At 41.7% G+C, this 14,783-nt stretch overlaps 1 protein-coding gene across 2 annotated transcripts in view; it reads left to right on the top strand.

Moving 5' to 3' along the window:
- The window catches only part of abca7 (ATP-binding cassette, sub-family A (ABC1), member 7), a 33,668-nt gene that overhangs the window by 1,862 nt on the left and 17,023 nt on the right, over positions 1–14,783 (top strand). Inside the window, exons 3-26 of one of the 2 annotated variants that reach the window (XM_050055076.1) lie at positions 203–296; positions 852–993; positions 2,075–2,199; positions 3,664–3,782; positions 4,079–4,276; positions 4,417–4,509; positions 4,922–5,159; positions 5,842–5,981; positions 6,152–6,268; positions 6,382–6,579; positions 6,964–7,169; positions 7,566–7,742; positions 8,063–8,285; positions 8,460–8,681; positions 8,789–8,993; positions 9,265–9,378; positions 9,992–10,163; positions 10,439–10,570; positions 11,187–11,326; positions 11,479–11,616; positions 12,054–12,289; positions 12,489–12,546; positions 12,680–12,882; positions 14,134–14,257. In XM_050055076.1, the coding sequence (XP_049911033.1) occupies positions 203–296; positions 852–993; positions 2,075–2,199; positions 3,664–3,782; positions 4,079–4,276; positions 4,417–4,509; positions 4,922–5,159; positions 5,842–5,981; positions 6,152–6,268; positions 6,382–6,579; positions 6,964–7,169; positions 7,566–7,742; positions 8,063–8,285; positions 8,460–8,681; positions 8,789–8,993; positions 9,265–9,378; positions 9,992–10,163; positions 10,439–10,570; positions 11,187–11,326; positions 11,479–11,616; positions 12,054–12,289; positions 12,489–12,546; positions 12,680–12,882; positions 14,134–14,257 (3,814 nt within the window). Of the gene's footprint in view, positions 1–202; positions 297–851; positions 1,009–2,074; positions 2,200–3,663; positions 3,783–4,078; positions 4,277–4,416; positions 4,510–4,921; positions 5,160–5,841; positions 5,982–6,151; positions 6,269–6,381; positions 6,580–6,963; positions 7,170–7,565; positions 7,743–8,062; positions 8,286–8,459; positions 8,682–8,788; positions 8,994–9,264; positions 9,379–9,991; positions 10,164–10,438; positions 10,571–11,186; positions 11,327–11,478; positions 11,617–12,053; positions 12,290–12,488; positions 12,547–12,679; positions 12,883–14,133; positions 14,258–14,783 lie in introns of those variants that run through there. The other variant, XM_050055077.1, reaches the window with a different exon arrangement.

Raw genomic sequence — 14,783 nt, 5'->3', positions numbered from 1 at the left:
TATGAAACACAGTTTGGACATTAAATAAGTTATTTTTACAACTGCATAGCAGAAATAAACTATAACAAATCAAATGTCTGATGTTTTATTAAAGAAAAACACAATTATCGGTATCAGTTCCAGTGTAGGCCACACTAGATGATGGTCACTGACAGAGGTCATTGATTATTTATAACAGCTTTCATATTTTCCTCTTATTCAGATCCAGCTGATCATCGAGCTCCTCTGGCCGCTCTTCCTCTTCGTCATCCTCATCTCCGTTCGCCATTCACACCCTCCCTACAAACAGAGCCAATGTGAGTGATATTATGTAATACGTGTCTTTTCAGACACACACACACTTACAGGCCTGACACATGGCTTCATGCCAACCAGTTAAAGAGGATTAACTCAGTAAGAGTGAGTCTTGTGCCACGCACATTTGTTTTCCTAACCTGTTGTGTAGTTCACCTTCTTTGAGAAGTCTGCCATTAGTATAAGGTGAGATAACATGACATGGTAACATAATTTAACGCAACATTACATGACACAATATAGGCCGGTTGGTTCTACATAAAGAAGAAGTGAGAACATGCCTCTTCCTTGCTGTTCTTGTCTTATGTAGATCAGTCTTGCATGTAAAGACAGTTCACATCAATTTAAAGATAATAACATTATAATTTGATATCACAAAAAAACACAATATTTGTTCACATAACAGCTGTATGGGTTATGTTGGGATTATTGTTCAGACCGCTGCCCGTAGAGTGCATTTCAGGTCACCACCACAGTATTTTCATTGTTTCGTATCTCCGGCTAATCTCCCAGTGCTGAAGTTGTTTGTCTTTGTTTTTCTTTTCCTTCCCTTGTAGGTCACTTTCCAAACAAAGCCTTGCCATCAGCAGGCACCTTGCCCTGGATTCAGGGCATTATCTGCAACATCAACAACCCCTGCTTCCACAGCCCGACACCAGGAGAGACAACGGGCCAAGTTGGCAACTTTGACAACTCCATGTAGGTAAACTGGAGGTAAAAGCATGGACAGCTGTCTGGAGTGGTGGAGTAGTAGCCTAAAAGAGAAACGGACAAACTGCAGTTAGTCAAAATTTATGTCAGAATTAAAAATGTTTTGATTAAAAAAAAATGACAGCCTGTTGTTACTGACTTTGAATTCTGTTTGTTAGATCAAGAGAGCATGTTGGGAAATACACATACTGATAATTACTTTCTTGTAGAGAATTAGATCAGAAACCAGATACCACTCTTGTGTCTGTATGCTTAATATGAAGCTGCAGCTTAGCACAAAGACTGGAAACAGGGGGAAACAAATCTGCCCACCATTGCACAAAGGTTCACAAATTAACACGCTGTGTCTGTTTAATCTGTACAAGTCTGGTCTGTTTTTACCGTGAGCTTGCCAGAAAATCAGCAGAGACCTCCCAACTCTCCAGGCAGCAGCTGATTTAAGAATGAAAAGCAATGACTATCCCAGCTTAGTCAGTGTAGGTCAATGGTGTGTGCTTGCAGTCTAAAACATCTTTCGAGGCACTCTCATTATGTTAAAAATCCTCTATTCACGTGGATAGACAGTAGTTGATTAAATTTAATGCCACTGTAGTGTGAAAATCAACATAAAACTTAGGAAATCCACCACAGTCAACATTTATTAATTCATTAATTCCCCAATTTCTTTCTTTTCTTTATATAAAGGGTAATTAGATGCATTTACATCGCACTTTACTGTAATTTGCCTTACAAGACACTACTCCCACACTCAAGGCAGCCAGCTACCATGCAAGGTTGCAGGCCTGACCATCAGGAGCACTTTGGGGTTCAGTGTCTTGTCCATGGACACTTTTTTCATGTAGACAGGAGGAGCTGGGGGTCAAACAGCCAACCCTAAGAGTCAGAATATTTTATTTCATGCAAGAAACATGTTAAGTTAAGTTCATAGTCATCTGAGCCCTTCATTGAACACAGTTTGTGATGTTTGCAGTCGGTGATTACTGGTAAAAAAAAAAAGTTTACCGTCCTTAAAACCCATCTGTACGCGTTTGTCCCAGTTAAGACTCCTCCTGTCGTCATTCTCCTCCAGACTCTCTCGTCTCTTCGTGGACGCCCAGACTGTTCTGTCCTACAGTGGAAACCGGAGCCTTGCTGGCTTTCAGGACTTGATGGAGAGTGTCCGAAGGCTGGGAGAGAGACCTGGGGCCTGGCCAAGTACTACAGCTTGTTTGAATCTCCTCTAGCAGCGACCTGAAGGGATACCTTGACATTCTGACACCGTGACAATTTCTTTACTAGTATTTCTCATTATAAACCGTGAGTGGTCATTGCTAGCCAGAAAGTTGATTAGATTTTATTACACTACCAATAATAATAATAATAGTCATTTTTGTAGGCCAAACACACACAAAGTGGACACGAGTATATAATGTCAAGGTATATCTTTAAGGTTGCTTTCCAAGAATCAGAATAAATTATGTATATGGAGAAACCCAATAGAGCCTCGGCTTCTGTTGGTGAGGCTGTAGTGCGGCTAAAACAAGGTCGTAATGCGGTAAAGTCCAGGAAGACAAGATGACTGCAATGTTTGAATCTCTAAATGCAACAGAAGGAACTCTACTTGTCAAAATCAGGGCACTAATGAAAAAGATTGCTAAGCAAATGTTGATTTTCGAATCACTTATACAAGCTTTTGTCTTTATTAGACCCAAAAAATTCAAAAACACAAATGTCATCAATAGCAGGATTAAGTCTCTGCGAGCCATCAAATACAATCAAGAATTCATTTAGATTTTTTTTTTTGAAGCCAGCTCTGTTCCCACACTAATCTGAGCAGGACTGAGAGCTCACAGTGGCAGCCAGTAGCTGGTCTGTATGAATGGCTTTAAAGAGGTGTCGAGTGACCGGATGAATGTAGCCATTTAGTGCTGTTGTGAAGCAGCACAGAGTGGATGTTTTGCCTCTCCTTGCTGTGGGCAGATTAAATTACTTGACCAGAAAACAATTGGGTGAATGAAAGCAGGTTCTTCAGTGGGGTTTTTTCTGCAACAGATCCCACATCACTGGCCTGATAGACATGTACTGACTCCTCACCCACTGATACTGTAAAGACTATATTATAAAGCATATTTTTTAACCTCAAAGCTGCAGTTATATTTCTCTTGGTTACAGCTTTTCAGGGAACAAAATAACTTAAATGGTATTGTTAAACCTCACAGTGAAAGGTGTTCCTTGTCTCATTGACCTTCCAAGTTCAATCCAGCCATATAAGCCTTGACTGTAGGTAAGCTAGTGCTGGATAAGAGTAATAATCATGAATGATGAAAATGTAGATGTCAGTTAACCAGAATATTTCTGCCTCCAGAGCTGGGTGCGATTTATTTTTATGAGTTTTGAATTATAGTTATGGGCACTGAAGACAGACTTTTACAGATCTGGTTTGGTACCTGCCTAAGGCCTGATAAAGCAGGGTATTTTAATTTTCAGGTAGAGATGTGACATATGAAATAAGCAAAGTAAGTGAGAAGTGAAGTGATAGATGCCATGTATTATCTGAAAAACAAAAAAATGATTTTTCTCGCTGAAAGATTATCTTTTGTTAGCACCTCACAGTTCATGACCTAACCTGCAAACAGCCTTTGTTTTGATTGAAGGTTAATGTTTGTGTTTCTGCCGTAGATCTCCCAGTGGAAGAATACCTGAGAGCCAATGAAACGTTCTCCACCTTCCTCCTGACCAATGGCAGCCTGTCGCCCATGACTGTGGACCAGCTGATGAAGGCTCGCCTCAATTTTCAGGTGAACTATCGGCTGTAAATCCTTGGAAAAAAGCCATCAGCATTTGGGTTTTGTTAAATTGGTTAATCTGTTCTGGGACTCAACCCAAGTGATTTTTACCAAATCCATTCAATTTAAAATTAGACACAAAAATAAAATCTACAATCAACAAATAAAACAGTGAATGGACTGGATCAATATCAGGCTTTGATAAATAAGTAGCATAATTACACCTGAGAACAAGTTTTATGTATTTTTTGTCTCATAGAATAACACTCTTAAATCTAAATGTGCGACATCAATTTTGTCCCATCCAGGTTTCTGTGGCTGGGGCTCAGATGCAGCTGAAGGACTTGGTCTGCAATACGAGCATGTTGGGACAGTTTCTGACAGTCGAGGGAGGAGAAGCCACCATGAATGATCTTCAGACTCAGTTGTGTAACCTCCCAACGGATGTCCTGCAGGAGGCTGAACGCCTTTTCCTCTCTCAGCTCGACTTTACCAAGTTCTTCACGGTAGGAATCAGATACTTTTTTCAAACATTGTTAGCTCACATTTTAAAAAATCGCTGACTTGAAACAGTTTGCTTGTTTATCTGATGTAAGTATGTCGGTCAGTACCATCAGTAAACCTGTCTGTCTGTCCGTCCTGTCAGAGAGAGCGTCTGATGGCTAACGCAGGAGACCTCAGGGTCATCAGTCAGGCGGTCACATCAGTCTCTCAGGAGCTGGGGGTCCTCATCGATGATGTAAGAACACACTTGATTTTTCATTTCTGTCCGTATTTTGTTTGACAATCTGTCGATTGGATGGAAATTTTGGGAGGTGCTACATATTTGTATTTATTATGAATAAGTCACTGTAAACAAATCAGGCCATCATTAAAGTTATTTGACAGTAATATTATGACTTTTTGATATTATGGTTTGTAATCAACTTTGCAGTGGCCGCTAGTGGAACTTTAAGCTTTTGTTGTTTTTGTATACTTACAATACACTTTTGTGGCTGAAAAGAATTAACCAAATTTTCTCAGAGGAATTTAAAAAAAACAACAACAACATCTTTTTCCACCTGTTAACTCCCTGCATTTCTACTCTTTTTGGTGTTTCTTTTCTCTTTCTCCTCCAAACTTTTCACTCGTACTCCTCTGTCTTCCTTCAGTTCTCCTCTCTCTCCAGCTTTGCGGACATGAACGCAGCTCTTCGTCTTTTGTCTCCTGAGAATCGCTCGGCAATGCCCAGGGAGAGTTTCCGTGCTTTTTCGAGGATCATGTGCGGTCACCCTGAGGTTGGCGGTGAGCGCATCCCATCACTCAACTGGTACGAGGACAATGACATCAAGTCCTTCCTGGGAAAAAACGGCACTGAGGACACAGACCTGGACCGTGACAACAACACCAGTAAGAAGCTGTGATGTGATTGGAAACATACTGATACTTTAAGGATGAGTGAATAACTTTTTCTGTTAAAGGTATACTATGCAGGATTGTTTGGTTACTGTTTTTAAACATGCTCGCTAGCAAAAATGAAAATCAAGCCAAACCCAGATTCATTCTTGTTGGCATTTCACCAAACCATTATGCTACCATTGCACTGTGTCTCTTGGATGCATGCTGCTTACAGTCTGGCACCTGGTTGCTACCTTTTTATAAATTCACAGCCTCACCTACCTGCTGTGTCCAGAAACATCCCCTACACAGAAAATAAGAAAATACAGGCAGAGTGTCTGCAGATAAATACACCGCCACACACTAGTAGTGGGTCATAAGTGATTACTTTTGTGCAAGTCTATACATTGATTTTTGGAAAATCCTGCTTAGTGTATCTTTGATTATTTGCTTTATAATGTAGCAAGTGCTTCTCTTTTCAGTTGGTTGTCATATTGTAATTTATTCTACATAAGTAGAAAAAAAGATTTCCCACGGTCTGATACTGTGGTGATATTGTAAGATAAATAATGCACCGAAAATCAACATAACACTACTGAGCATCAAGTTCTAGCTGTATCCTGAGTGCTCTGTGCTTAACCAGTTGTTTTTGTTTAACATTTGTACCATTTGGTCTGTTCCTCTCTCCACGCAGCTCCATTCTGTAAAAGTTTGATCCAAGGAATGGAGTCCAACCCTCTGTCTCGGATTGTGTGGCGAGGAATAAAACCTCTGTTTATTGGAAAACTGCTGTACACGCCAGACACTCCTGCAGTGCAACAAGTCATGAAAGAGGTACAGAGTCAACCCTCACAGAGTCTAACCCTGACTAACATCATCATCAGGATTGTGAGAATATAACTGATGGCTGTTTGTCTAAGAAACTGGTTGTCACCAACACATCCTCTAGGAGTTTGCTGAACATTTTAATGTGTTTCTAAGCTAACTACATGTGTCTTCTGAAGGTGAACAAGACTTTCGAGGACCTGCAGATCCTCCAGAAGCTGAATGAAGCCTGGATGGAGGTCGGACCACGGATCAAGAATTACATGGAGAGCAGTGTGGAGATTCAGATGCTGCAGGTCTGACTCACCAGCTGCTGTATCACCACAGGAGGAATGATATGAGTGTGTTGGGACACGATGTTGCTAAAAAATCTTTTTATATATAAGGTGTTTGTGTTTGTGTGTATCAGGGTTTGCTGAAGCGGCCAGAGGTCGCAGTACTGGTCAACATGCGTCTGGAGAACACGTCCTGGACGGCCTCACGGATCGCTAGATTCCTGTCCACACCCTCGCCGGACACCCCACGGAAGCCTGGAGCACCGCCTACATGGCTGGATGTCTACAACGACCTCGGCCACACCATCAGCACCCTCGCACAAGTCACTGAGGTACTTCCCTTTGGCTTTAATGTTTCCTCTTCATGCTGCTCTCCAAACATGTCATATAGTCCACCTTGGGCGATAAAAGAATTTGGAGTAGGAAATAAAACTTTAAATTCCACTCATTTAACTGCAATTGACACCTCTAATAATAATAATATGCTTACTAAAGAGCTAATGCAGCCAAATATCATTGTCTTTATATTTACATGGTGCATAGCAAACAGAATTTCACAAAACAGCTAAAGGGTGTCTATACTGTATGACTTTTTTTGTTTGTTTTTAGACTTAAAAATTGTTACATAGGAAAAAAGTAAAGTTGTAAACAGTGTAAAGTATACTGTAGGTAAATTTATCACATGTGTCTTCTGCATCTCCTGTTATCCCCTGCAGTGTTTCTCTCTCAACAAGCTGGAGGGATTGGAGACCGAGGGCCAGTTGATTGACAGAGCTTTGGAGTTACTGGAGGACAGACAGTTCTGGGCAGGTGTGGTTTTCCTGCTGCCCAACTCTTCATCCCCAGACCTGCCACCCCACGTTACCTACAAAATCCGAATGGACATTGATGATGTGACTCGGACCAACAAGATCAAGGACAGGTACTGACACAACATTTTGCTTTTACCCTGCTGTTTCTACATGAGTATGTGAAACTTTTTCATAGAAATGCAAGAAAACAGCTTTGATTCCATGTGAATAAGACATATTTAATTGCATTTCATTTTCATTTTCATTTTTGAGTAATTAATATACAGAGCAAGCTTATTGATTATGCATGTAGAAGCAGGGGTGAGTGCCACAGCGCAATACACGACTCCTTGGTTTAAGAAATTCCATGAACTCCTGATCAAAAATAAATGATATCAAGCTAGAAATATGTTTTTAGTTTTCACCTAGCAACAGCTTTTTTCTTGCTGCTGACTTTCTCCAGTGCTTGGACTTCACAAAAACATAATTTTGGTGTGGGTTTTTATTTTGATGTTTGTTTTCATCAGGTTTTGGGATCCTGGTCCAGCAGCTGACCCGTTCAGTGACATGCGCTACATTTGGGGCGGCTTCGTGTACGTTCAGGACCTGGTGGAGAGAGCTGTGACCCACATCCTCACCGGAGTTCAACAGACAACGGGCATCTACATCCAGCAGATGCCCTACCCTTGCTATGTGGATGATGTGTGAGTCATTTGTTGCTGTACATTGATGTTTTTAGAGACTTGATAGTACACACAGTTCTCTGGACACTTAAATGGTAGCTGTTTGGGCAGCCACCATTCACAAGTTTTCTTCATGTGTGGAATCATAACAGGAATCAAGGAGTCAGTGGTATGAGTTCACTGATATTTCAAAAGAAAAGGAAAAAGTATTTAATTAAAAATTATCCTATATTTGTGGGACTATTTTGAATAACCGTCAACAACTTTCTATGTTAAACTAGAACTACATTATGACTTTACTTCAGCACATGAATTTAATTTTTTCTTCTCTTTTTTGACAGTTTCCTTAGAGTGCTGAACCGCTCCCTGCCTCTCTTCATGACACTGGCATGGATCTACTCGGTCGCGATGATCATCAAAGGCGTGGTGTACGAGAAGGAGGCGAGGCTGAAGGAAACCATGAGGATTATGGGTCTGGGAACGGGAACGCTGTGGCTCAGCTGGTTCATCAGTAGCATAGTTCCTTTTCTGGTCTCTGCAGGGCTCCTCATCGCTCTGCTCAAGGCAAGATGACCACTCACTCAACACAAAACATATTAAAGGACAAGCCACACTAAATACAATAAATAGTTTTCAGGTGTTTTTGTGGTATTGAATGTATATCTTTCCTTGGTGTGTAACGTATGTCCCCTGAAGTTAATGTTAAACGGTCTTACTTTTTCTGTGTCTTCTTTCCAGTGGGGGGACATCCTGCCATACAGCGACCCAGCTGTTGTGTTTTTCTTCCTGACGGCGTTTGCCACCGCCACCATCATGCAGTGTTTCCTCATCAGCACCTTCTTCTCCAAAGCCAACCTGGCTGCAGCATGTGGAGGGCTCATCTACTTCGGGCTCTACCTGCCCTACGTACTGTGTGTAGCCTGGAGAGACCGCCTCAACACCACTTACAGAGTCCTCGCCGTGAGTGACACATTTTTCTGTAGTTTGACAAACTCAAAACACCTATTCATTTTATCTTTACCTGGACTTTAAACTCAGTGTATGTATGTAAATGTTACTTTCTTCAGAGTTTCCTGTCCCCTGTGGCCTTTGGCTTCGGCTGTGAGTATTTCTCTCAGTATGAAGAGCAAGGTGTGGGCATCCAGTGGTACAACCTTCACTCCAGTCCTGTGGAAGGAGACTCGTACAACTTCACTACCTCTATATGCATGCTTTATTTGGACGCCTTCATCTATGCCACAGCAGCCTGGTACATCGAAGCGGTGTTTCCTGGTATGACGATCGGAACTATTAATATTGGAAGAGTGGTGTGTAATTGATTTTGTGTTAAGTTACAGTTAGTTACTGATGTGAATGCAAGATGAAGTTGAAAAGTGCAAGCATAGCGTAACATTGTGCTAATAATTTAAGTGTGTTGCCAAACAAATACTGGTCATACTGGTTCTTTCATCAAAGACATAAAAACTTTCTGTGCTTGATTTGGACTCTGTTATAAAACTTTATCTTGACTGAATGTGTGAATATGTGTGTGTTTTTACACCAGGTGAATATGGGATACCCCGGCCATGGTACTTCATCTTCCAGATCAACTACTGGGGTGGAGCTCCCCTGGAGGCGGGCATGCCGATTCCCCCCGCACCTACAGACCAGGATGAAGGTACAGAAGTCTTGAAGCAGCTGCACATCAGCAGCTGTGTCTCTTTCTTAGTTAAACTTTTTTTTTCTGTTATGGTCCTGGTTGGTCCTGTCATGGTTTGATCGCGGCTACAGTTGGCTTTCTTCTTCTGAACCATGCTTGAAAAGCTTATTTACAAGGGATCTTCACTTTGTAAACCGCAGTCACATCACTGGCAAGAGCCTTGTTTATTGGACACAGTTTTAGTAGGCTCATTTTGGCAGCCATCTGCAGTCTTCTTCTCTGGTCTTAATACCAGTTAGAGGACTGTACTGGTAGTTTTGTGTGGTTAAGCCAATTAACTACAAATCATGTTAATGAGCTGAGACAATAAACCCATTTATCTACAAGGTTTAAGAGCACAAGGAGACTGAAGCTGAGGATGAGCAACAGTCCAGACCACACATTGTTCTTTCTGATTTTTGCTTCTCATAATCCCTTTCACTGCTTGACTGATGACTTCTGCTCACATACGACACTTTTATTATCACAGTGAGAGATGAATTAGCACTTTGTAATTAGCCATTGTAACCCCCTAACATTTAATGTTATACTGTCCCTTCTAAATATATACACAATGCTTTTCTGTCATCAGATCACATTGAACCAGAACCCACTAATATGACCTTGGGTGTGAACATCAGAAACCTGGTGAAGATCTACAAAAAGGGCGCCAAACTGGCCGTCAATCACCTCAACCTGAAGTTCTACGAGGGGCAGATCACCTCATTCCTTGGCCACAATGGAGCCGGCAAAACCACCACCATGTAAGGAGCAGACCTGAGCAGTGATAGATGATCACCGTCAGCACTGATGTGTTGTATTATTAAATAAATGAGGGCAGTTCAGAGTTATGTATATTAATGCAGAGTGACTTTGGTTGATTAAATTTTGCTTAATTTATCGTAACGTTTTGGGCTTGTAAAGGATAATAACAGTGAGAAGACATAGTTACAGTAGTACACCAGCGTCAGCACACATATGATCATAAGCAGCTGTGCTTCAACTAAGTATTTATTCTGACGTGTGTGTTGTTTGTCAGATCTGTCCTGACTGGCCTGTTCCCACCCACTTCGGGCACTGTGTACATCAAGGGGATGGACATCCGCCATGACATGGACATCATCCGGAGAACACTTGGAGTTTGTCCACAGCACAATGTCCTGTTTGACATGTAAGGCTTGTCTTTCCAACGTTTCCTGTGTTCTGTTGCAAACCACTGGTACCGAGCTGCCATTGCATCTGACTTAATGGCCATCCACACCCTGAACGATAACTATAACAATAGCTGTAATGATGTGGGTATCCACACCCACGAACAGTAACATTCTGTAAACAGTAGTGCCAAACACTCGCTGCACGCTCCAGCTGTGTTTGCAGGGTGAGAAAATGTTTCTGTTGTCCATCAAATTGCTTTTGAAAGTGATCCCTGCGATATTGTTTGCAACTGTTGTTGTCATTATAGTTGTGTGGATTCCGCCATCCACTTGAGTTCATGATATTTTAAAATATATTAAATATATGTATAGTTATTTTTACAGATATTGTTCTTGGCGTGGACGGTTCTTTACTCTGGTATGTTTGATGGATTACAGAAATTCCTCTCTAGATTTGTTACCACAAGCTTCTTTTGAGAGTCTGGTTTGTGTTTATGAAATTAGTCACATTACTGTGAAATAAATGAAAAAAAACTAGATTATCTGGTAGACCTGGATTTCACCAGAAAACACTCAAATGCTTTCAAACAGATGTTCATATTTCCTGTCTGTGTCCCTCCCTCTTTCTGTCAGACTAACAGTGGAGGAGCATGTGTGGTTTTATGGGTGTCTGAAGGGTTTATCTGAGGCAGAGGTGAAAGCTGAGCTGGACACTCTGCTGGAAGATGTCGGCCTGCTGCACAAACGACATGAACAGACCAGAAACCTCTCTGGTAAACTCTTTTTTAACCTCTGTATAAAATCATGACCTGACCCTCACTTTCATCATTGTACATGTTGATGGAGGGGTGTGTCAGCTTTGTCCTGAAAAATAAACATGTTTGTGTTCTAAAATTGAATCTCTTCTTCTCTGCTTCTCTGTCAGGTGGCATGCAGAGGAAGCTCTCTGTGGCGATCGCGTTTGTCGGAGGCTCTAAGGTGGTTGTTCTGGATGAACCCACAGCAGGGGTTGATCCTTACTCCCGCAGAGGGATCTGGGATTTGCTACTAAAATACCGCAAAGGTGTAGTATGGGCGGGAGTGCTGTGGATCTGTGGATCTAGTTGTTATTTCTGAGTAGGGGCCAAAAATATATGAACCATGCTTAAGATGAGGCGCTGCTACTGGAAAATGCCAAACCAAAAATGCTGTTCTGGAGTGACAACCTTATAGCTTTATATGCGTTTACTTGAATTGAAACACAAAATAATAACACAAGAGTGGACTTACAAAACAAGCTGAAAAATAATGTATAGTTTCCATGACCCAGTCTTTTTATTGTAATGTTGCTGTAAAACCTGGTTGGGTTTTACTTTTAGGAGATGCTCGCTGTTATCTAAAGACTTGTAGGGGAGAACACCACCTGAACCTGGAAAAAACCCCAAGATGACAAGCAAACTGCAAGACCCACATAATTAAGAGCTATAGTCAGTATGTGTCTGTGCTGTCTTTGCGCATCAGACCGGACCATCATCCTGTCCACCCACTACATGGACGAGGCGGAGCTGCTAGGTGACCGGATCGCCATCATCTCCCAGGGGAAGCTTTGCTGCTGTGGCTCACCGCTCTTCCTGAAATCCCGCCTTGGATCTGGCTACTACCTCACTGTGGTGAAGAGGGAGGGACTGGACACCAGCACTCCCAGCAGTACCAGTATCTGCACCAGCATCAGCACCAACAAGCTGCCTCCTCTCAAGGTCTGTATTTTTTTTTTCTTTTCAATTTTAATTATCCTGGAAGAGTTGCATGTGCACTCTTTACTTCACATCCACACTGTTACCTGCACATTCCACATTTCTTCTCAAACAGTAGTTGTTGGCAATCTGCATCTTGGAAAAATCAGGTTCAGTAACTTAGATGGGGTGAAGTAAAGTAGAACTCATCTTTGTGTTTCAGGACAGTGAGTCATCCATGAGTGAAGACACCGGCCTGGGAAGTGAGGAGAGCAGCTCATGTGAGTGTTAAACTGCTGTATTTTCTTGTATTTGCTGTTCTACAACCACAAGTTTGGTATTAATAATCAGATATCTTAAACTAAGGCCTTTCTCATTGCATGATCTCTCTCCTATTCATCGTCTTCACGGCAGACCTGGCGGCATTGCTCTCCTTGGCACAGCAACACATCCCAGGTGCGAGGCTGGTGGAGGAGTCAGGGCGCGAGGCGGTGGTCAACTTGCCGCAGAAGGCTGCCAAGGACAGCAGCCTGGGCGTCTTCCTGGCAGAACTGGATCAGAGGCTGACAGAGCTGGGCATCAGCAGCTATGGCCTGTCGGACAGCGCACTGGAGGAGGTGAGATATTTACATCGTTTTTGAAAGATGAATAAATAAGCTGCTTGATGCATTGGCTTAGAATCCATCAGAGCCTTCAATATAGAAGCCAAAGCTTAAGTTTAAACTCTTAAGTTAAAAAGATGTATGATACTGGCATAAAAAAAGGTCTCAAGGGTTCATCTGAGCTCACTATGCATGTACTGTAGGTCCACAGCTATGGAGCCAATTAAACACACTTATAAACCACAACTAATGAAGACATTACTCCACCAAGAGATATACATTTTTTACTCAAGTCAAACATTTCTTCCTTGTGAACACAGAGTTTATGTAACACAAGTGTTTTTAAAAACAAGCTGCCATGTTCATAATGTTATTCAGTCTATGCATTTTAGATTTGTACATAGGTATGTAATTGATAACAAATTGTTCTGTGGTTTTTGCACAAATGTATGTTTAAGAGTTTGGAATTTAGAAGTACATAATAATTGCACAGCTGAGATGATGAGGCTTCAGCTAGGTACAACCCTATTTTGACATAATTGTTATAGTTTTCTAAATATATCCAGACATATACAGTAGTTGCACTTGCAGATTTGCATATTATAGAAGACTGGCCTTGGCCTTGACATAGCTTTGACCTTAGCGAATGTCTGTGCTCTCCAAGTGCCCTTCTAGCTTAATGTATGTTAAGTGTGTGTGTGTGTGTGTGTGTGTGTGTGTGTGTGTGGTCATGACAGACATCTATAGGAGCTCGGCCAGGTGTAATCAGGAAGGCAGGATATTTTTGGAGCAGCCATGGTCTTAATGGGTTTAACGTTTGCATCAGATTAGCTCTGATAGTGGAGCCTGATAAGTTTACTCAGTCAGAATAAGCCACTCACTCTCTGCTCCTCTGACCTCTGTGCGAAACTATGGGATGCTTTTATACTGCCACCTGCTGTCTGCACCTTCAGCTGTCACGGCCTGAAGATGATTTTCGGGGCAGTTTTTCAGTGAAAACTTAAAATCTTGTGTTCCCAAACCTGGCAAAAAAAATATTAGAAGCTTAAACATGGAGAACTTAAAATGAATGCCTTTAGTTTCAACTTAAAGCTGCATTACATGAGAGTTTAATTAAAATTCAGCCATCTTGGGCTCCAACAGGTGCCCACCACATACAGGAGGTCACTTGCCCTTTTCACACTAGATATCCCTTTAAAGATGGACTTGTTGTGTTTGTAAGCAAGACTTTAATCTCTTTACCATGGCCACTCTGTACATTTCCAGATCTTTCTGCGAGTGGCAGAGGAAACCGGCGTTGATGCTGAACCAGAGCTGCAGGCTGAATCTCCCCAGCAGCCCTCAGCTGGGCAGAGGGCTCAGAGACAAAATGCTGAAGAACCAGAGACAGGTATTCAGAAATGCTTGCAGACACATGGATTTGTGTACATACCACACAGTGTTTCCATGCACAGTCAGTCTGCTGTTTCGTCTCCAACTGTGACTGTTTGTTTCCATAACGCTGCCAGCAAGGAAAAGGCCTCGTAAACAAGGTACCCTCAGATCATCTCTCACTGAAAGTCATCATTAGATAGAAAAAGAAAGTGTTTTTATTTTCCCCCAGGAGTAGACGCACAGCATGTATCTTTATCTGTTAGAGCAAACAAATAAGAGGCATTTAACTGAATATGGATTCATAAAAGCTAACACACACAAACACCAAACATTTTTGTTCTGAATGCTGTCAATACCACATTTTTACTTTTTTTTTTTTTACAGTGTTTCTCCCTAGAACTTAATGATAAAGGCTCTGAACATGATTAAGACCATAATGGGACATAAGCTCTCAACTAAAACCAGATGGACAAAGATCTGTAAGTTTAGCAATCTGTTTAAGCCTGATCGAGCCAACAGACTTATTCAGTAATAGTAGGCAA

The sequence above is a fragment of the Epinephelus moara genome, chromosome 10, assembly GCF_006386435.1.
Source record: "Epinephelus moara isolate mb chromosome 10, YSFRI_EMoa_1.0, whole genome shotgun sequence".
Classification (NCBI taxonomy): Eukaryota; Metazoa; Chordata; class Actinopteri; order Perciformes; family Serranidae; genus Epinephelus; species Epinephelus moara.
Note: the sequence above shows the minus strand (reverse complement) of the source record. Positions and strands in the feature narration are given on the sequence as shown.